This window comes from Stegodyphus dumicola, chromosome 12 (genome assembly GCF_044657685.1).
Source record: "Stegodyphus dumicola isolate Sdum_Otavi_A_Nest chromosome 12, ASM4465768v1".
NCBI classification, from domain to species: Eukaryota; Metazoa; Arthropoda; class Arachnida; order Araneae; family Eresidae; genus Stegodyphus; species Stegodyphus dumicola.
Window position 1 is genome coordinate 13,519,200 of NC_140779.1, and position 24,431 is coordinate 13,543,630.

General features: G+C 33.3%; 1 protein-coding gene across 2 annotated transcripts in view; it reads right to left on the bottom strand.

Moving 5' to 3' along the window:
- The window catches only part of ERR (estrogen-related receptor), a 169,014-nt gene that overhangs the window by 78,267 nt on the left and 66,316 nt on the right, over window positions 1-24,431 (bottom strand). The window contains exon 3 of one of the 2 annotated variants that reach the window (XM_035358146.2): window positions 15,280-15,338. The exons of the other annotated variant lie outside the window; for it this stretch is intronic. Coding sequence (XP_035214037.1) covers window positions 15,280-15,338 — 59 coding nt within the window. The remainder of the gene's footprint in view (window positions 1-15,279; window positions 15,339-24,431) is intronic. 2 annotated transcript variants of the gene reach the window in all.

Genomic DNA, 24,431 nt, shown 5'->3' on the forward strand with positions numbered 1-24,431 from the left:
CCCTCTGTCGTCAATGAGAGATGGAGGCCTAGTTTCCCAAGCAATTTGTCAGTGACCCTGATGTGTACACTTAAAACACGGTTGTGTACACTTAAATGACTTGTCGCCAAGCTTTCTGTGATAGTAACAGATATCACTAGGCCTGTTACCACCGTACCTACAATCTCTTGATCTGGATCAGTCATGATAAGTGACGACTGCACCGTTGTCTGGACAAAGCAGAAACTTGTAAGCTAAGTTCACTAACCTGTTTCAATAACTCCCGTGTTTAGGGTTATGGACGAAATAGTGGCTGTTGGGGAGAGGAATAGGATTTAACACTAGAATAGCCGAATTTCAGACTAACCGAAAACCGCCATTGGGGGTCAATTTGACCCTCATAAGAAATGTAAGTAGAAACACAGTAAATGATTGAAATGATGCTGAAATGACCACATAAAAGAGTTTTTAGAGGTTTTTATTTATTTTTTATACTTTAGAATTTTTTTGTGCAATTAGTGCAAATTAGCACACAATACCCTTTCAATGTAAGATTACAAAAACAAAAACAAAATCTATGAAAAACAAACAAAAGATACAAATGCAAAAAGTGGGAAATAGAACATATGCAAAAAATTACAAAAAAACATAAATTGGGAATAAACACACAATGTTTTCCAAAGTTTGTTATACATCACCGCAGGTGATACAATATGAACGCTTGACAGTGACAGCAACACATTTACCACAAATTGGTTTCTGGCATCCCTCACAGCTGACAACAATCTTGTTTTGTCCCTTGCAACTTTGAAATACACATTTGTTTCGTTTAAGTGTCTGTTTTTGAGCAATCGGGGGGGGGCATCTGTTGCATAGTGCACCAACTCGTAGTTCTTCCACAAGTGCAAGAATAAATTCTCGACGGGAAATAGAGGTGCCCAAGGATTCTTTGAATATAATCCAAGCATTGAGTGCAGCAATGTCAAGGACATTGTAAAAACATGTACAGGCCATCTGCGACTTCCACTACTTGTACTATATTTCCTCAGCGTCTGATCTGCGACATCAACGCCACATTTTGTACTTTTGTAGTAAGTGACAGTGTTCGGTTTTTCTTTATGCTGTCGTCAACAAACACATTACTGTGCATCGTGCTCAGAATCACGACATTCTTTTTGCTCTTGCACCTATATATTGTGAGTGTTTTGTCTCCATTTTTCAGTGCAAATATGAATATCGTGCCGAAGAAGTGTCACGAGCAATAGGGGGTAATTCTCGCTTATTCAGACGCATCGTCCCGACAATTGAGGTTTTTTTTCGCAGAAAGTTCATCTTCAAGTTTCACAGAAGTAAAAAAAATTGTCAGTTGTGGCATTGAGTTCGGAGTTTAGATGTGGTTGCAGTAATTTGAGAACTACACTTTCCCCGAGTTGTAAATTAGTAGGTCGTTCTTCATCCTTGCCCAGATAAGGATAACCATTTAAAACATATTTGGATTTTACATCAATTGCTAGCCAGAATTTGATGCCAAACTTGTCCGGTTTATTCGCCATGTACTGGATAAATCTACATCTTAATTTACAAGGCAACAATTGTTCATCAACGGGACATCGAATCTGATATACCGCATTCTTTCACGGAACCGATTGCGTGACATTGTTTCTTTGAACACAGATGGTCCCCAATTCTTGTTCCACAAATCATCTGCACAAAGTTTTGAATGGCCTAGTGCTCCACGGGCATACAGAAGGGCAAAAAAGGCATCAAGTTCTTCCAGAGTAACATGCCAGTTACTATCATCTCTAAGTTGGCGTCGTACCTCAGCAACTGTACATGATTGAATCTGTTTCACCATTGATTCACTCACCATCAAACGCCACGCTGAAGCAGGATTTGTTCCTATATTACGACGAGCAAACGGAGTTGGTCCACTTGCAGAGGTTACAATATTTCGAGCTGTCGTGCGATCTAAAGTGGAAGCGGTGGTGCTAAGTTTCATAGGGGTCCAGAGAATACCGCTGGATGAGGTATACTTCTCATTACTGCTGCCAGCAACGTTGTTGCCTCGTCTTTGACCACGACCACATCCGTGTCCACGTGAGCCTCCGGCATAGGATCACTATCACTGCTTTCAGAGAGCGACGCATTCTGTAAGTTCACATCAACGTTAAAAATCTTCATCACTGCTGTCATCACCACTTATATCTGATTCTAACTGCTCAAGGAGGGCAAGGAATCTTGTGTGCTCAATCCTCTTCCTCTCGGCCTTGCAATGGAGAGAGAATATGCACCGTTCTGGATTTTATTTTTCTCCCGTGAGTCATCGCGATAAGAGCAGCGTGTTTCCCAATGCGCAGGAAACGAAAACGTGGCATCGGGAATTCGAAAACGGACATTCGCTTAAAAATATGTCGTTTTTCTTATGAGGGTCAAAATGACCCCAGTTGGCTGTTTTAGGTATATCTGCGATTTTTTATTTAAATAATTAACGTAGAAATATGAAAAATTGACATAGTATACTTGGAAACATTTTAGAAAAAGTAAAAAAATATCAGCTTCGAAGCTCGGCTGTATGTTAAAAAAAACGCGGATAATTGGAAAAAAAGGTCAAAATGACCCCAACGGCGCTTCTAGTGTTAATTCCCAAATCTTTTGGCCATCGTCGCCACTTTCGACAAATCTTAGCCACTAACAGATATAATGTGAGCATATTAACAGGTTACGTTGGAGCCACAATGTCTTTAGAAAGGTACCTGCTACTTTGTTAGCCTGTCAAATTACGCGCCTCACACAGCAGCTCACACAGCATTTTTTTTCTCCCCCCCCCACCTAATTTTAGTTATCTGAGTAATTTTCTGTTTTTCTTAGTGAATTTATATATATATATATATATATATATATATACTTATCACTTGTTTTTGATTAACTTTTGGCCTTTTCCGAACTTACCAAATAAGGTTCATAAAGACATTCATCATTCTACACATAGTTATTGCAGGTTAATTTTTTTTAAAATAAAAATAGAAACGTTCTTACACTGCGGCGGGGGGGGGGAGGGGGGGAGAGAGAGAGAGAGAGAAAGAAGACAGTTCTATATCTCTTTTACTGGGCCGATTGACGAAATTCAACTTTCGTTTCTCGCGTCTCGAAAGCGCGACTTAGGATATACAGTTAGCCACAAAAGCCTGCGTACAGACTAAATTTTAAATTTAAAAAAAACACTTAAAGCATAGAAAAATGTATTTTAATCATTGCATTTTTTCTTATATTAGCTAAAATTGTAAGCTTAAATAAATAAGTAAATAATGTCAGTGTACTTTTTACATTTTTACAAAAATATATTTTGTCAAAAAAACTCAGAAATTCCCTCCAATAAGTTTGCGTACACTTTAAAAAAAAAATATATATATATATATATAAGTTTTCTACATTACTTCAATACTTTATAGGATATCCTTTATTCTTCAAAACAGCTTGCAGACGTCTGGGCATTGACTGAACTAGTTTTCCAGTGTCATCCGATGTAAATTTCGCCCATTCTTCCTGCAATTTACTAATTAGCTCATTTCGCGACGTAATATTGTGTTTTCGAATTCGTTTCTTCCAATTTCCACAAATGTTCGATTGGATTGAGATTTGGTGACTTTGGTGGAGTACGCAACTGTCTTGGAGTGTGATAGAGGAGATATTCCTTCACAATGTTAGCTGTATGTTTCGGGTCGTTGTCTTGTCGGAAAATAAAGGTATTAGAAAGGTTTAAATTTCGGGCACTGTCTCGTAGATTTTTCTTCAGAATATCCAGATAAACATACCTATCCATGACTTTATCAATAATGTGAAAATTTCCAACTCCTTTCGACGACATACACCCCCATACCATAACACCGCCAGCTCCGTGTTTGACAGTTGGATTTAAATTTCTCAGATTCAGTTCTGTTCCTGGTTTTGTCCATACAACAGGGTGGCCATTAACTTTAAATATTGTAAATTTACTTTCATCTGACCAAATTACTTTGTTCCAGAAGTCCTGCGAAGAGTTTAAATATGTTTTGGCAAAAGCAATTCTTCTCTTTCTATTGTCTCGAAAATGTATGGCTTAGAACTAGGTTTGCGTCCATGATAATCGGCGTTTCGCAGCACTTTTCGTACAGTTTCAGGAGAAATTTCCTTGTTGCTAGTTTAAAAAAATGTCTTTTGCAATGCTTGCAGCAGAAAGTTCAGGATTTTGTTTAATTCCTAAAAGAATTTTTCTTTCTTCTCTCTGCGTTAGCTTCTTCGGTCTCCCACATCTTGGTTTTACAGCAGGACTACCAGTGTCAAGATAGTTTTGAATAACTCTTTGCACACTAGAAAATGGTTTTCCAATGGTTTTACCAATATAACGAAGAGTTTTACCTTCCTCTCAAAATTTGATAATTAGTTGTCACGTAACTAAAACTACCCTTTTCGCATCTTAAAATTGGATTTGATGTTACTTTCTTGATGTACGCAAACTTTATTGACTAACTGTACATTAGATTTATGTATAGCAGCTATTAGCGCTATTTATCTCTTACCTAATGTACCCACTTTATATATTATCTCCAACCTTTTTAAGTTTTAAAGTTCTTATACAAAAACTTTACTGTATTGAAGGTTAGCAGCCTCCTTACTTTTATATCTTGCTAGTTTAACTCATATTGAAATCACTAAATGTCATTCCACTAGATGACAAACTTGAAAATTTAACGCCATGCCTGCTACAGGTAAACCCAAAAAACAATTTCTATGAAAAACATTTAACTGTATTTACATGATTACATGCGGTACTTGACATATTAAATATATAGGACAGACTAAAAACAATCTTAACTTTCGAATCAATAACCATAGAGCTCAAATCAAAAAATTCAACGCACAAAAAAATAACATTAAAATAAGTACACCATCACAACTTAATACAGCAGAATTAGAACACTTTAAACACCATGACTTCAACTCTATTCAACTTCAGATACTAGATATAATACCCAATCACAAAACATGAATTTTTCAGGAATCTCTCTATATACTAAAACAACGTTCACTTTATCCATATGGACTTAACACTTATATACATAGTCATAGAGATACTTCTAAGAAGTCTATTTTCAGCCAATTTAAACTCTACAGCATCAAAACGCAGAGAGGAAAAAGAGGAAGCAAAATAAAAAATAATGCGAGATTTTTATCCACTTTGGATACACTTGCATTGAAAAAACAATTGAAATGTTTTTTTGACTCAGACTGTTTTCCCAAGAAACTTCTCAACTGGTTACACTCCTGTACTAATAAATTCCTTATCAAACTAAAAAAATTCATTCAAGAAAGCTACGACGACATACAAATCATTAAAGACATGATTCTTGATTTTAGTCTTTTCAGACTCTCTAATAGTCTCACTCAACGCAAAATTTATTTTAAAGTCAATTTTCTGCATCCGCAGTTTGACAATATTCATTTCTCAAGAATCATCAGAGATTGTAAAGACTACTTCCCCGCAGTTGACACTATACCAATGATAGCATTTAAATATCAAAGGACCTTAAGCAACTTGCTTACTAACCACCATGAAATAGATGAAACTGCAGAATGACATTGTAAGACACCAATTTACAGCAATTACGTAGATTCTCATCACCAGCACATAATTACTGGCAACCTGAATATCATACAAAACCATCAACTAAAAACACTAATGAGTTATGGTACAAAATTTAGACCAGTCAGAAACATGACTACAAATTACTGTTACAAGACTTTCGAAAACAACATCAACGAATTTATAGTTAAAGCAAGCTATCAACTGAATTTTCCCATAGATACCTTCTTAAAATGGAAAGCTAAAATTCTTCAACGCATATCCATTTAAAAGTACACTGAACTGGTCGCAACTTACATCTGATATTAGTAAATTAAAACAGCTTTTTACTATTACAAAAATAGATAAAGCAACTAATAACTTTAGCATTATATGAAAACAATTCTACACTGAGATTATTCATAAAGAACTTCTCAACGCAACTACTTATCAATCAGCCAACCTTACAGAAACATCTATAATAAACAGGATTAAAACTTTTCATAAGAAACTCAATATTACTTTCAATGCAAACTACAACAGATTTACTAATCTTTATGCGATTCCCAAATTCCATAAAACACCATTAAAATTTAGATTTATAGCTAATGGAACTAATAATTACAAGAAAAATATAGACTATTATTTTTCAATTCAACTTAATAAAATCTGTAAATTTATTTTCAATGATTGTAACACTAATCATAACTATTGCTGGATCATTCATAATAACACTCCTGTCATTAATACCACTCATACCATTAACATCCAAAACATTAACTGCTATGATTTTGAAAACTTATATACCTCACTTCCTCTAGAAGAAATCTATACCAGTCTACTTGATCTACCAAAACTTTTCCCTAATATACTCAATATCATGACTCTTGACAAATGGAAAACCTACCTAAAATGCACACTTTTTCATAACTACATCAAGTTTCAAAATCAACTTTTTAAACAAGTCAGAGGATTGCCAATGGGCTTACATTCCAGCACCTCGATCTGTAATATCTTTTTATTTGTCAAAGAATTTAACTTCCAAAAAAATCTACAACCACAAGAGTTAAATTACTACAAACACACCTACAGATTTATTGATGACCTTATTACAATTAATAATTTTGGTAAAATTGAAAACTCCGACATTTATCCGAATTGTCTTAAACTTAATAAAACTAATAATTCACAAAATAGCATAGACTTTCTAGATCTTCAAATCATTAACTACAAAAAAATTTTACTTTTTGACAAAACAAGAAACTTCAATTTCAATACTAACAAATTAATAAATTGGAACTCCAACATATCCAAAAAAGTAATTAACAATACTATAATTAATCAAATACAACAAATTAAAACTATATGCACAGATACAATAGATTTACAACGCGAAATTTTGATCCTTATCAAAATTCTCAAAAATAATCTAATTCCCTTTCAATTTATCAACCATTGCCTTAAAAGAGCAGGCATTAAATACTCACTCTAAATCATTTAACTGATAGGGATATGATAATTTATTCCTAAACCTGAGAAGGCGGTATAAGTTGGATGACTGTCAGTTGAAAGATTTGTATATAGTGTAATTACTCAATTGTATATATTGTAAAAAGCTAATTGTCTTCAGACATATATTGTTACTATACTGTTACTAAAAAAATGGGCCTATTTCCTGCCTTTAGACTGTCTACTAGCTCTTGGATAGCGAAAATGCCTTTTTCCTTTCTTAAATTCTTAATCATTGCGACACGACAATTAGCCAGAAATTAATTAATTTCCATTCACTAGTATTTTTAAAAAAATCTTAACAGACGGTCTCTCTCAGATAAGAACTCCACAAAATACATCCCTCAAGAATTCCAAGTCCCACCCACTACCATAAATTTCTTCACCCAAGTCTTGCCGACTGATATAATTCAAAGCCCCTACTGCCGCTAAGAATTTTCGGACACCCTACACTTCTGAGTCAGACACGAAGCGAACACACTGCCAACTCCCCCACTAGAAAGAATGTAAGTTACTTAATACCTTTCTGGCCTTTATATCTTCATGTACATTCACTGATCTTATTTATATTATTTTCTATTTTATTTTTATATTATTTTTATATTATTTTTATGTTCTCTTTGATTTGTTTTTGCAAAGTTTGCATTATTTATCTTTTTTATAATCTTCTATGTTTATTTCAACTTTACTTTGATTTCGATTTCATAATGACAATTTCCAATGTTTAATTTCTACAAATAATATAGTACTCAAATACATAAAGATGATAGTGTCGGGGACGATTACTCGAGTTTTACAAGATTTCTCTACAGTAATTGATTTTTACTCCAAATTGAATTGACTAAAATGCTTCATGAGAATCAGTTCTTTGAGTAACAACTATTCGCGGAAATATTTGGCCTGACTAGAATTGCCGGTTTGGCTTTAATTTATAACTCGAGTAAAGACGAAACACTTTCATATTTACGTATTTCTATCAATTATTGATCATTGAACGGGAGTTGGTTTGTTCCCCTTGAAAAGTCAACTAATTTCCGATCAATGACAATAATTACATGTTTTAATTTTTACTTTTACAATTGTAATATTATTCTTCGTGATGATTTAACTCCAGTCCCCGTTAAAACATTATTAACATTTTGCTTTCAAATTACTTCAAAACATCTTTCAAAATATAACTTACCAGTATGGATGCACACTTTTAAAATAATTCTACTTTAATTAAACTTAGGAGATAATATAATCAATTAATCAATACAGTTTAGGAAATAAATTATTGTTCTAATATAGGTATTTTAACACAAAAATCGGACTCTTCCTGAAATGGCATGCCATTTTTTTCCCATATTTCGATTTTACGATTCAAATTATGCCTAAATATTAAAATTTATAAAATTGGTTTTCGAAATTTACGGAGACATTTTTTCGGTTTGCGCCACGATTAATTTGCTTGGCGAACTTCTTAATCTATTTCGCTTTTCTTTTTTTCATTGTATACGAGTGGGAAAAAAAGTGATTCTTTCATATAATTTTAACAAAGTGCGTAAACCACATTTGTGTTATTATCGCTTATAACAAACGTCAAAAACGCGCCAATACATAAATTTACGTATATCTTAGGAAATTTTGAATAAAAATAATTTTTTTGCAGGTATGCTTACATTTACTTTAAGACGATGGTAAACATTTTATAGATTGTTCAAAATTTTTTCTAAAAATTTATAAAAATTATTTTAAAAATAAATCATAAAAAATGGGCGATTTTTTATATGGAATGAACCTAAATTTCGAAATATCAAAGGAAGAATCAAACAAGTTTAATAAAAAAAGAGATATTAATAAATATATACCAAATTCAATTAACACTGAGAAGCTAAACTTTTGAGAGCTAATTTTTCAAAAACTACTCGTGTGACTTTTACAAAACTTGGCACTTTGACATAATTTGAGTCGTAGAATCGAAACATGGAAAAACATTGGCATGTCATTTCAGAAAAAGTTCGGTTTTGTGTCAAAACACCTATATTAGAACAATGCTATATATAACTAATACATATCGTAAGTTGCACTTTCGAGACTTGAAAAACGCATGTTGAATTTCGCCAATCGGTCCAGTACAACGGGATGTATAGAACTGTCCCATCCCCCCCCTTTGCTTTGAGACCATGGAGGTAGGAAGTTCCTTTCTTACCTCCATGTTTGAGAGCCATGATCAGTCAATTCAGGTCTGAGAGAATGCGATTCAAAGAGTTAGTTAAATTTCCCTTTAGAGTTTACACTGAAAGTGTTATTGGTAATTTACGAAAGTTCTCATGTGATTTACTTAATATCCGCATTCTCTTTGTGGAATTTATTGCTATCTATTTTTGTTACGCACTGTATTTTTCCCCAATAAATTGTTTCTTCCGGCTCATCTGCAGTGATTATTTAAAGAAACAACGCAGTTTCTCGCATTTAACTGAATCTATTGGTATTTCCGGCTTAAGACCCTAATGACAACTGAAAAAATTAGTAAAGTATGACCCCCTTTCCCCGGAGGAAAAAATTCCTCTGGCATTTCCAAGCATATTTTTATCACTAAAATAATAATAATAATGCATTTTCGTTTGAGGGCTTTTTTCATTACATAACATCTTTCTTGTAAATGACTACATACTTGATATATACAAAATATACTTGTATTAAAAACTAACTAGAAGTTCACCTTTAAATAAGAAAACAAATAAAAGTTCATGTTTAAGTAAAACATGAAGATATAGCTTGAAAGATTGGATTCTGCATACAATGTCTAAGTTCTGATAATAAATGAAGAGGATCATTGAAAAATCTTCTCTCATACAACTAGAAGTGTTGAACCTTTCATGAAAGCTTAGGAAATAAACAGATAAGCCCCCCCCCAAAAAAAAATTGAGTACTAATAACCAAGGTTTAACTTTTGAAAGGAATTTCTTACATTAATTAACTTTGTTTTTTAGGATTATTAGTTCGATAAATTTATCAGTGATCACATACTTGAAAGAAAAATCACACACACGAAGGAAAAGGAGGACTTAACATTTAAAATTAAAAGCCTTAGAATCCTACAGAAGGCTGATAAAAAAGGTGAACAACGAAAAAAAAAAAATAATAATAAATCCAAGCTGGATTTCAGTGAGCTCCGGCCGAATTTAAGCCCTAAAAAAAAACCACCAGACACTAAGATTTTTAATAGACTTACCAGCAAAATGGTTTAAAATATTTTATATATTTTACACAGCAACAAATTTTATGCTTAAAAAAACAGAACACAAACAAAAAGTAATCACAAGAGCCGAGAAAATTCAAGGCCAAGGTCATTCCTATGTTGGCCTTCACCGTAAACACCAACAGCACCGGCGCACGGGCGATATGCAGTGTAGATAGGAGGGGGGAGGAGAGAGAACCAAGGACAAAAAGGGTTGCCATAGTAATTGATTGTAAAAATGGCCACAGGATAGTTTAATTCGTTATGTTTAATAAAGGGGTCGAATCGAAATAATAAGTTTGAATACAGGTTTTGAAGGATTTTAAAAAGGTCTAGGACCGTCAACTAGGATTCACCTCTAAAGGAAATCATCAAAAACAAATTGTACTAGTGACAAATTGTTTTTATAAACTGCATCAATTTTTTGCAGCATTTCATTCAATGAAAATCTACCACTCCTTGACACAGCAATTACCAAAAATTTCTCTCCGCAGTTTTCGCTTGTTTCAGAGTTTTATTGAAAACAAATAATATTAATGAATTTTTCCTCTCTAAAAAGAAAAAAATTCAGATTTTACTTTACGCCCAAAGGGGGCTCTTTGTTTAACATTTTGTGTGTTACCTGTATTTATTAAATATCATGTTCTTCGCACTTAAACCATAAAATTCAATTCAACCGCATCACAAAATATTTAGAAGAGCATATCTTCAGAATTTCCGATACACAGGCTCGTGAGCTGGAGATAATTTTTTTTATCGTACAGTGTTGCCATTGCTCTCTCTGAAATCGTTAAGTTTCTTAACCAAAAACTCATAAATGCTTTACAAAATATGATATAAGAGGCGTATTCGGAAACTAAGTACCGTTTTGGGAAGAAAAAAAAAAAAAAAAAAAGTAAAACAATTTTTTCGAATCCAATTTTATTTTTACATGAAAATACATGTCTTAAACTATTTTTCAACATAGTTTCCGCCAATGATCAAACACTTGTCATAGCGGGTGACCAGTTTTTGTATATCATCGTCAAAGAAACTTCCCGCCAGTTTCGATAACCACGACTCCACAGCATTTTTCGTGTCATCGTCAGATCCAAAGCGCTTGCCACCAAGCTCGCGCTTCATGTGCAGGAACAAATGACAGTCGGACGGCGCCAAGTCCGGGCTGTACGGCGGGTGATCGAACTGCTCCCAATGAAACTGTCGAATTAACGATTGAGTGACACCATCAGTATGGGGCAACATAATTCCTTTACTGAGCATTCCTCTTCGTTTGTTTTGAATGGCACGCCTTAGTTTTGTTAAAGTCTCACAAAATCGTGCCGCATTAATGGTTTCACGTCTGGGAAGAAATTCAGTAAGCAAAACGCCTTTCCTATCCCAGAAGACAGTGCACATGATTTTTTGTGATGACATTGTCACTTGAACTTTTTGTTTTTTCGGAGAATGAGTGTGTCTCTACTCCATCGATTGCTGTTTCGATTCTGGTGTGAAATGACACACCCAAGTTTCATCACCTGTCACAATTTGGTTTAAAACGTTTTCTCCTTCAACACTGTACCGCGTGAGAAATGTCAGGGCATTACCAAGTCGCTTTGTTTTGTGAACATCAGTGAGCATTTTTGGAACCCATCGGGAACACAGTTTGCGATAATTCAAGCGGTCAGACACAATTTCAAACAAAACATTACAAGAAATTTCTGGAAATGCCTCTGAAAGAGTTGTCATTGTGAATCGTCTGTTCTCATGAATTGCTTCATCAACTTTCCTTACCAAATCATCGGTGACAACAGAAGACCGACCTCTCCGAGCCTCGGCGTGGACATTAGTTCGACCTGCATTAAACATTCTTACCCACTTTCTCACCATTGCATCACTTATCGCGTATTCACCGTAAACTTCTGTCACTTGACGATAAATTTCGGCCCGTTTAACATTCCTCGCGTTCAAAAATTTAATCAGGGCACGAATCTCCCAGTCAGCGGGAAAACTAATTGTCTCAAACATTTTGAATGTGCACAGCAAACTGAAAACACAACATAGAGCAACCAAAATGGCGACAATTGAAAGTCAGTGAACAAGAAAGACTAGTGCGCATGCGCGGGACGCCTACCACAGCGCTAGAATGAAACGGTACTTAGTTTCCGAATACGCTACGTAAATAATAAAACAAATTCCAAATTCGGGCTTCCAGATGCCCATATTTGGGTGGAGACGTACGTTTTTCAAAATTTTATGGCTTTAGGTACCATTATTTTATCACAATGTGAGAAACATACATACATACATTTACGCAGATTCTTCATTATTTAATTTCTTTAAATATAATACGGGGCTCTAATATTTGGTGACAACAATTTAAAAAGTGATTGCCAAAACGAAATTAACAGCCCTTCTGGGCAAACTGCCCCTTTGGGCTAAAAATCTAGGAACTTATTGCACGTGAAAATATGAAACACGAAGTAATTTTAAATTCATTAATTATTTTCATTTGCCGACATATTGAAAATTAACTCTACATTTAAATCTATGCAAAACTTCTTTGTGAAACAAAATTATATAGTTCACGAAACAGTAAATGAGAAACAATCAAGAAAATCTGAAAAATTTCATTTTATTTAGGTATAACATTAGATATCTGTATTTTACAACTATTGACATGTTCCTAAAACGTACTCGCTGTACCTCCTGCTGTGATAGCTGCTTCGCTATTGATTAGAAGAATACAGACGTAACATGGAGCTTTCGACGTCATTTGTTTTGTCACGTGGTAAAGTTTTTCGAGCCCTTGTAATAAAAACCTTTTATGGCGTACAGCGGTTATGTTTTTAATCCTTTAAAAAAATCAGTTAAGAAGTCAGAGGCGATTTTATGTACAACTGAATTAATTCATATGTTAATATATATTTTTATTTTATGCAATACACACTTGAGAAATACCGGATCATTACAAAGGAAGGAAAATGGATTATTTGCTTGAGAGGGTTATTATATCCATATTCTATTTTGCTAATGGAATGTTGAAAAAACAATATTTAACATAGTTTATTAATGTTTTATCGCAATACAACTACATTTTTAAGAACAAGATTACAAAGCTTACAATCATCTAAATTTATCTCAGTTTTCACCCTGAAATGAAATAAAATGATGATGGACCCTGGAAAAATATTGTTAATGATGGACTAGATCAAAGGAGTGATATAGAGAAAGCACACGTGGGATTTCCTTTACTGAATAACATCTACCAGTCAATTTACAGCAAAATATATATGCCTACATTGCCTACTGTCCATTAAATTAAATATAACCTTTCAATCGATCTTAATATTATTCTTGTTTGTTGTCAGTTAATTCTATCAGTAACCTTTAGTATGCATAAGGTAGTAAAGAATATACTTTTTAGACACATAAACATTGCTTGGATTATCCTAAATTTTCATTTATAATTTAAAATACACAGTGTCATTTCCATTATCTATTTCTACTTCATTATCCTTTTTTTTTTTTTCTTTTTTTTTTTTCCCCCCCCCCTCCCTAAAGATGGGGATGATCTAGTGTGCCAAATTGCATTTTGAATATATTTTAAATTTACCATTAATATTTTGAACTACATTTGGCACCAATATTTATGCTTGCTCTCCCATTAAGAGAAACATAGAAATAAGTTTTTGTGTTTAAATATAAGTTATTAAATTAAAATTCCTATATTTAAATTAAAATTCCTGTGTTTAATTCCATCTTTAACAAGAGCCATAAAATATATGGAATTTACATTCTTACCACAGATGTGGTAAGTCATGAACTCATTGGCAACTTTGAAGAGCATTTGCAAACTAGTTGGTGAGTTAGGAGAGAGATGTTTTTTTGCATATCTTTAAATTTATTTCAACGATGCATCTACCACCACCTACTGTTTTACATTCTTCTTCTTCAATACAAGACATGCACAATTCTAGGCTTTTTTTTTCACTGTTGTTCTCCCTATAAATCTTTTTAATAAAAAAAAATCAGAAAATTGCAAAATTTTGGCACCAGAATCCTAAAATGAGAAAGGAAAGAGAGGCATGTGATGCCTTTTATGTTGTATGCATGCAGAAAGCTACGTCGCCAAAGATTTTACCAGAGACAACAGAAACTGCAGTATATGGTCCACCCCAATGCTGAAGTACTGAAATTCCCATAGAAGGGATCATAATCTGCAATCACACTGGTGAAAATATCTGGAGAAGTGATGTCTGGGAGAATGCTATGTGTATATTTGGGTTGCCACATAAATTATTTTTAGTGACATGTGTAGCCACACAAATTTTTCTTCGCAACATGGTTTAGACCATCAATACTTTTTCACAGCATTCTGGTGAGGTTCAGAAAATTAGAAAGTACCAAAATTCATCATTTTAGAATTATTTTGAGTAAGTTATACACTTTGTGAACTGTGATGAACAAAAATTAATAAGCTGTGCTTCCCTCAAAATCTGAAAAATCTCATTTTATTTAGGTATAACATTAGATATCTGTATTTTACAACTATTAACTGCCATGCTTTAAAGTATTTGATTAATTAACTAATTATTATTCCATTAATTCTTCAGCAAATATAAAATTGCTTGCACACTATGATAGAACACAGATGTTATACAATAATTTAAAATGTGAAATGTGAAATAAATTATAAATTTTATTATTTTGAAAAAATGCATCAGTTCTAATTCATTGCTGAGCTAAAACATCTAAATTATCTCACCTCAAATAGTTTGAAATGAATGTTCATAGTCCTGTAAGATTTACAAATCTGGATAATTTACGACAAATTATACAACACGTTCTATTTGGGGTTCTTACGTTTATACCTATAGAAACAGCCAGAATTAAACATTAAACAGACTACATAAACTGTACTAGAGAATAATATTAAATAAAAATAGTGTGCAAAAGATTTTTAAAAAAAAATGTAAATCAAAATTCTTACTTGAATTTGCAACGGGTCCTTAACTCTCCATTTTAATTTGGTTATTCCCTTTTTCCAACCTAAAAATAGTAACTGCTTATAATAAATTGCTCTAAATTGCGTCATTTCAAAATTAATCCATATTATATGATTTTTTCGTAATGTCAATGCCGAAGGAACTTTCATAGCGTTTCAACCAATAATAATTTCAAATCTGGGGCTCAAAGATTAAAATTAGCCAACAGGGACAAATCTGAACTGAGTTGAACTTTGAACATATCGCATACGCTTTCTTCTTCCTTGTCTAGCTAATGTTAAAGAACAAAGCACGTTTTAAGCTACAAATTAGCTATGTGTACATTAAAAATATTTTATCAAGAATAAAACTGTTGAATTTATTATGACTGCATTGAGTTCTTACAAGTGTCCATCGTTAACAACTATGGCACCAACATCTAAATTACTCTACACATATGCAGGGTGGCCATAAAAAAAATTTCCTGATATGTGAAGCACCAGTGGCCTATATGCTCAATCAATCCAAATGAAAATTTAGATATTTTTATATAACCATAAGCGCTCGAGATAGTGATCAATTAAAATAGTTTTAACACATTGACAGGAAAAAAATTTCAAAATTTTTGAATGGTAAACTTTTGTCTTTCTTATGAAAACTGATTAAAACCATAAATGGCGTTGGAACGATACATGCAGGGCTTAATTTCTAAAAGTAGAAGGGCCAGAGCCCTATGAAAGACCATCACGAATGAGGAACAAGAGTAAATAAATAAACAAAATTCTTACTTGAATTTTGTTCTTCAAAATTCTTACTTGAATTTGACTATTAAAATCATTAATAATTTAAAAATTAAATAGTTAATGAGTATCAAATTAATGAACAATTTAGTTGATATTAATAATTAATATTTGTTAATTATTATTTAATTAATTCAGAATTAATTTACTATTATTTGTTAAAATAATTAAAGATTAAAGTAATTAAAATTAAATAAAGTGTAAAGAGATTAATTAAAATTTAATAAGCAATTTTTTATATAATTTTATTGCTAAAAATAAAATTTTGTAGATCATATTTCTACTAAGATAATTGTTTCATTACATAAAAAAGCTCCGGTGCGCTCCAGTTAGAATTAGAATATGTCCCAAACACTAAGAAGTGCCGGAGACAGACTTCGGTGCAATTTAAGCTCTGGATACATGTATGAGGAAAACTGCCGAAGTATTGCAAAGGACTGATGACAACACAGACAAAAGTTGCACTGATGCACTTCACATTATTCACAAAACAAGGATTACATTTTAAGGAGTGCATATGGTTCAAAACTGTTTATCTCCACATCAACATCTAAAGAGTGAGCAGAACTAGGAAAAAACATAAGAGTAGGTAAGCATAGACTCCAACTTTCAGCAAACCTTGTCAGTAGTCAACGTGCGAACGACATTTTTACAACTTTGAAAATGTGCGCGTAGCGTATGTTGTAATTAACCATTCATTAATTTTAAATTAATAATTAATTGTAATCAATTTTATTACATTTAAAATCCATATACATATAAAACTAAATAATTAAAAATATACCTTGTAAATTATATGCACATTTAATTAGAAATTTTCTTTTAACTCCTCAAGCATTCACTAATAAAAAGTACTTCAAATCACTACTAATCATAGAAAAAATCAGAAGCTATATATCATATCTTTATTCTGGATATGATTTCTACAGGGAAATAAAATTTAAATAACCAAGAATGATACATATAAGTATTAAACAAAATACGCATAATTTATGAATGCAAAGATTTATATGTAGCATGCTTAGCAAGCTTAAGTTCTGATTTTGAGAATGTTTTTTTTATAACACAGTTCTTCATTTGCCTGCATATTTATTTTTTCAATCAAAACTGCTTCAAGAGTTTTAAGACCTAAATTTGGTCGAAATTCCGTCTGATTTTTTTTAACAATAGAAAAAATTCTTTCGCAAGCTGCATTTGAATGAGGTATTATTAAGACAGCAAGCATTACTGAAGGCAATACTTTGTATTTAATACACCCATTCATATTTTTTAATTTGGCAATTTCTCCCCATGCTATATCAATACGCAAATCTACAATTTCTTTCAAATCATCTACTTGATACATGGAAAATTCAATTTCTACTTGATTAAGACATTTTTCATCAATAATGGATGGAAAAGTATTCATCAAGTAAAGAACAGATGAAAATGAGACTTCAGTTCTCAAGTTGATGTCAGCAACTTCAGCATGTTTTAGAAATGGATCACTCAGTGGAAATTTATCAATTATATATGAACATGCAGTTACAAAAAAAGCTCGCACAGAATTGAAAAATGATTTCACTTCACTTTCATTCAACTTGGCATTTTTTAAATATAGTCTTGTTTCCGCACCAATCAGTAAATTTTCATTTTCTTTTTGTTTACTATACTTCTGAAATGGAATAGACGTTAGAGTAACATCTTCATTTTCTTTAGAAATTACTGATGGTTTTACGAATCTAACAAATAAATTCATTAAAAGTTCAAAAAGTTCTCTTCTCAATTTATGTATATAAGGAGCTTGTTGTTGCAAATTAATATTTACTGTTATAAACAAAGGCAAAGTATTTTTCAAAAACAACAAGTACAATTTGGTGGTCGGTGACTGTAAAATTTTTTTAATGTTTTGCAATCTCTTTCCTTCATTCTCACTGTTATCTGGTTTATCTCCAAAAAAATTTATCACAGCATCCCACTGTTCCAAAATCCTTGTTATAGATTCTAAAAGAGACAACCATCTCGTACTGCAATATTTCAAAATTTTATGAGATTTTGCATTCTGTCCCAAAATTTGTTGAGCAACTTTGAAGCTATGCTTCCGTTTCGAACTTTTCTCCAAGTAAAAATATATATCTATTATCAACATTTCAATTTCTGAGCCAATTAATTTTTCAGTAGCTTTTTTTGCAGCTATATGCAAGAGGTGGCACGGACAACCTCGGGTGATTATACTTGGTTGATGCATTTTGATAAATGATGCTACACCTTTAAACTTTCCAATCATATTACTAGCATTATCTGAAGAAAATGATAAGCAATTTTTCCATTCTAAACCTTTGTTTTTAAAGTTTTCATTTATACAATTAAAAATACCTTCTCCTGTATTATTCGTGCATTCTAAAATAGAAATCAATGAAGTAATTATCACTCCCTTTTCTTTACTGTAGTATGTTATAACCAATGGGTACAGTTTGTTATCATTGTTATCATTACTTCCATCAGTACTTAGAGAAAATGATGTACTGCACACTGATTTTATAATATCAGCAATATTTTCTGCAAGCGTTTTCACAATAGCAGCAGTTTTGGTATGACCGCAGCTAAATTTTTTTGCTATGGCAGAATCCGGAAACATTGCTTTGAAAAGCTCTTTGGAATGATCCGAAACAGAAAGCGGTAGATTATGTTCAAGTAAAAAATGAACAAAATAGCATTCGGCTTTTATAGGATCTGTTTCATCATCTTTTATTAAGAAATTTGTTATTTCTTTAGATTTTACGGTGCCAAGTTCTATATGCTTTTGAGAAAACACATGCCGTTTACAGTCATCTTTTCCGCCATGAGCAACTGAGAAGTCTTTGTTGCATACACTGCAGTGTGCGTGATTCACAGAAATTTCGGACGCTAATGCATGGAAATTCTGAAGAATATGAATCTTTAAACTTCTGCTTTGATAATTTTGGCTTCTTCGTTCGAGGCAGCATTATGATTAAAAATCTTTCACCTGATTCACAGTTCACAAGACACATGCTAAGCTCTCGCCGTAAACTACACAATGCAGCCGAATGCAGCCTAAACACGCATCAGCGAGGAACCTGGGAGACAGACAATTGGGTGGAACTATTGATAAGTCGTTCACGGTTGGAATTACTGATCTACGATTGGATAATTCTTCAAAACTAGGAACGCACTCAACACGTGATATATGATAACACGAGTATTCAGCCAATCATCGGATGAATTAGTTGGTTCCGTTTTGCGTACTGGTTCTCCTGCTCTTGTTTCTGTAAAATCCGTAGTTTTTTCCATACTTTTCGTAGCTCGTAGTTTTTCATGAATTTCTGTAGAAACTACGGAGAATCCGTAGTAGTTGGAGTCTATGGGTAAGTGAAACAGCTAGAGAGAGCCACATTGCTCGAGAAAGATAGGCATAGTAAAATTCACAAGTATCATAATTTCCCTCCCCTGCATTTTAAGATTTCTATAATTCTTTTGCGTTTTACATTTTTGTACACAAATCAACACTAAATCAGAAAATGAATAGGAAGCGATTAAAGATTAATAGGCTCCTTTGCAATGACGTCTAATTATAAACGTAGAAAATTACGTCTAATCATAAGTGTAGTAAAGTAATGGGAACTCGAAATATCCAAGGCAAAAATTATTTCTGTGGGTAAGATGTGATTATTAAGGCGAACAGACTGATAGCTATGCGCGGAGGCCTCTTTTCATAATAAGCAACAGTTCTGGAGAAAATATGATAGCAATCACATAGCAGAAGGAAATGAAAATGGCATCCATCATTGTGTTGCAACAGAATGACCATGCAATCCAATTTCAATCTGCATAAAATGAAAGAGTTACACTAGAAGATTTTGGAATGGCATTAATGAAGTTGTTGAACAGGCTCGGACCAAACAAACAGCCTCGTGGGACGCCACTCAGGATGAGAGGGGAGCCGAAATGATAGAATTAGCTTATACAAAGAAAGAACGATTAGTGAGATATGAGTTAATTATGTGAATAAGTTGTGCCGAAAGATCATGTCACATGAGCTTGATCATGATACCCATATGCCAAGTCTTATCAGATGCATAGGCGATGTCAATAAAAAGTGTGTTGGTAAGCATTTTGCTACAAAAGCCTTCATGAATGAACTCCATTGTCCTCAGAAGCTGGTGCACTGTCCAGTTTTTTTTTGGGGGGGGACCAAATTGCTTGTCAATAAAGACTTTTTGCCTCCAGAGAAAATTATTCAAGCGTTTAAGTAGCACAAATTCATATATCTTGGATAACAAAGATAGGAGGCTGATGGGTCTATATTTTATAGTTCACAAGGATAGACAGTAGAAGCACCATTTGGAAAGCACTGCTTGTGGAAAACCTTTATTAAGTAATGTGGGAAGACTGTTCTTTCAATCAAGGTGTTCGCACGTGCAAAGAAGATAATACTCACAGGGAAATATCGAGGTAAATTGATAAAGCTGCTTTACCTCAAAGCAGAAAATGCTGCATAAGTAGAGCGTGTTTATCGGCAAAATCATACGCTAAGGCCAGGTCCATGTTCTGTAAAAACTGCATGTGATCTAGTAAAAAGAAAAAAATTGGTTATACAAGTGTAACGCCACAATCCCGACGACCATGTATTTCTGTTGAAGTTGTTGTGGAAGAGCATAATACAATCACTGCAGGTGCACTGCATATTGCGTGAAGTGTTGCTCCGTAGTTTGGATGTACCCAAAACCAGAGTTCTCAAGCTTCTGTGCTCTATTCTGCAGATGTTTCTTTATTGACTCCAGAATGTCCATATGTTGCAACCTGGAGAAGAGCAACAGCATACCAACTTTGTGCTTTTCTCATCAGATATGATGAAGGCAACAGATGCTCGCTGCAGATATCATGGACGAATTAGGCACATTTCTCCTGGAGACTTAAATTATAAGAACTGAGTTAATTGGGCTGATGAAAATCCTCACGTTCTGGTAACAGCCCCTTTACGCAAAGCCAAAATAACTGTATAGTATTCATTTCAAGCATATTCATTCTCTGTCTGTACTTATTTGAAGAAGCCACTTCCACAGGTATGAAAACTTACTCCATCATTATTGTTCGGTATAAAACAATGCCACCGAATTACATAAATCCACTACTGCAGCAGAGAAATGTCGTTAATGACAATGGATGGATGCAAGATGGTGCTCCTCCACATGTCGCACATGTGTTCAGAAACAGCAATTTGACAGGGTTCGTACACATTTCTGCACACGGAAATTAAATACTTTTAAGGACTTTTAACGACCATTAATGAAAAAAATTAAGGACCTATGAGCAAATGGGAACTGAATAAATTCAATTGAAAATAGCTATGTCTGAATTTCACTTTTGTAATACCATCCTAAAAAGAAAGTAGATTCCTAAGTAGTATGCATTATTACTAAACATAAATTAATTAACATAATTGTTAATAAGTTTGAGAATAAAATAAACTTTATGCAATTTATCCAGTAGCACTAAATATTTTACACCTACAATACAGTACAAAGTCCGTAAACCAGACTCACCGGGACTTCGGCAATTCCAGATTATAGATCATCAATTTAAAATCTGGTAAGATGGCATGCAGAAATTATAAAATTAAAAATACGAAACCATAATTTATGAAATAAAGAGCAATTATGATCTAAAAGGTATCAAAATTTACAAAAAAAAAAAAAAGCTTTATTTATTTGTTTACTTTATTAAACATTTCTTTCAATGTAAGTTGTTTAAGTTGCTTCGTTTTTTGTGCTAATACTTTCTCTTCTATAAACAGTCTCTCTCTCTCTATATATATAAACAGTATTTTGCAGATAGAGTCGCTTTGCAGTTTCGTGGCCACCCGGCCGCCGCAATCCCACAACCTCACGCCAATGGATTGCTGCTTCTGCAGTTAGTTAGCTGAAATCTAGGGTATACACATCAAATTCACGAGATTTGTCAGAATTTAAAGATACCATAAAACGTGTAGTTATACAGATTCCTCCTGTGAAGTTATGCTTGTCATTGTTGTCAACAATCTCCTGCATGATTGTTATTTCTTTGGGAAGATGGGCACATGCAATTCCAATAAAAAAATTCCCTCACCTCTCTTGTGTTGTCACTGGTCCCTAACAATGCTCAACTCATTCCAAAGCCATTTATGGTTTTTCAGTGCGCTGATCAATTTAGGCAGGGAAAAAATGCGTGTTACCATTCAAAAATTTCAAAATTTTACCACTGTTTCCGTAATTGTGACAGCTCTGTTGCTTTACCTTCAAATAACAATATCTGGAATTTCATTTCAATTGGTAGATCGTATAGGCTGCCAAGATTTCATATATATTGAAAAAGGTTTTTCTTTTTTTCTTTTTTTTAATTACCCTTCCTATATATCCCTATATATAATATCACAAAGCTGAATACAACTTCTAAAGAGCTGCTCGTAAAACCATTCCCCTCTAATTTATTTCAAGAGAGTTTTGTTCGTTGAATCCAGCTGGTTGTGAATGGCCTGTGAACTGTGTCTCGGAAACAGATTGTGACCTGTGGGAAGTACTCATTATCTATGTTAACAACAGCTATACCAGCGGCTTTCTGCTGTTAACGTGAAAGCTAGTACTGGCTTGTACGTTGGGTCGCTATGCTGCTGACCATCCTTTCCTTATTTTATATTTTTTGTTGATAAACAATTACTTTATAATTTCACTAGCCGCTATGCAGCCAGCCTTCATCTATAGCCTTTTAAATGTACCAGAAAAATGCCTAAAGGGAGCACTAAACATTAAATTTTAAAACTGCACAGAATTTTACTCTGCTGAACAATTTTATCAAAAAAGAATCACTCACAAATTTCAATAAAAATGTATTGCATACAGTACAAAGTCCGAGATCCGAACTTGTAGGGATTTCAGCCATTCCAGATTTGGGATTTTTCCAGATATTAGATCATGAATTTAAATCTAGTATGGTGGCATGTAGAAATTATAAAACTAAAAATATGAAATCATGATTTATGAAATAATGAAGCATTTAGGATCTAAAGTGTAACAAAATTTACAAAGGAAAAAAAAAAAAAAAAAGCTTAATATTTATTTACTTTATCAGACCTTTTTTTTTTTCAATGTAAGTTACTTAAGTTGCTTTTTTGTGCTAATATTTTCTCTTTAATTCTGTAGATAGACAATTTCTCATTCAGTTACAAAGTTCCATTGTTCAAGCCCTGTAAATCCTCTGTCGAGAATTCCATACTACAGATTTCGCCGTCCGTTAATTCATTGATAATTCGGGCACTGTCATCGCAATGAAAAATTTCTGTTTATAGTATCTTCATTTATTACCACTTTTCTAGATTTCTTTAAAAAAATCCATTTATTGGAAAATTTAACCTTTAGTTTGCGATATCTGAGAAGCTTCACATTCACGGCTACCACGAATCAACATTTCATCAACCTCACCATAAAAAATACCAGCTGTCCATAAATTATATCAAGCATTTTTTTAAAGTATCTGGAGACACCTCCCATGATCTTGCGATGCTCCACATAGCAGATTTTAAACTAAAATATTTCAAAATCTCTTCATTGCTCAAGAATTTTAAGATGGATTTAAAAAATTCTACTTTATATTTGCATTTCCGCACGCGCACTATTCCGATATCCATAGGCTGAATGATTGACGTACAATTTGGAGGAAAGAATAATATGGATACATTATCTTTCACTAAAACCTTAAGAGAAGTATGAGCTGAACAGTTGTTTACAATCAGGACAATTTTTGCGTCATCAAGTAAACCAACCGAATTCTGCCGAGCCTCGGGTCTGAAATGATTTTCAAAAGAATCATTCATTAACAGTTGTGTCTTCCGTGTGCATATTTTACAAGTGCACATCAGCGTAGCCACTGAGGGAGGGGTTTTGAAAATGGACCAATGAGCTTCTATTGCTCTTGTGATGCTAAATCTTCAAGCCTGTGAGCGTATTAATCAAGCCTATGAGTGTTTACGTTTTAATTTGTATTTGTTCCGCAGTTATAAATGTATGGCGTAATAGCAGAAATTTCGTACTGCTTTCGTTTTATGAGTTTAATTAATCGCTGACATTTCACTTTTGCGATTTTTATCATGCATTACTATTTGGATTGATGTTCACAGTATATTATCGCTCGTTACATTGCGAAATTGACTCAAGCTACAATTAGCCTCAAATATTATGCATTAACTAACACCTGTGAATTAAGAGAATTCAAGTGTACAATTTTTTTTTAATTCTGCTGAGAAGGACTGGAAGTGTTACAATGAATCTAGTGTTTCTTATTTCAGTGCTTGCATTCTTTTTATTTTTAAAGTGTAAGATTCAGAG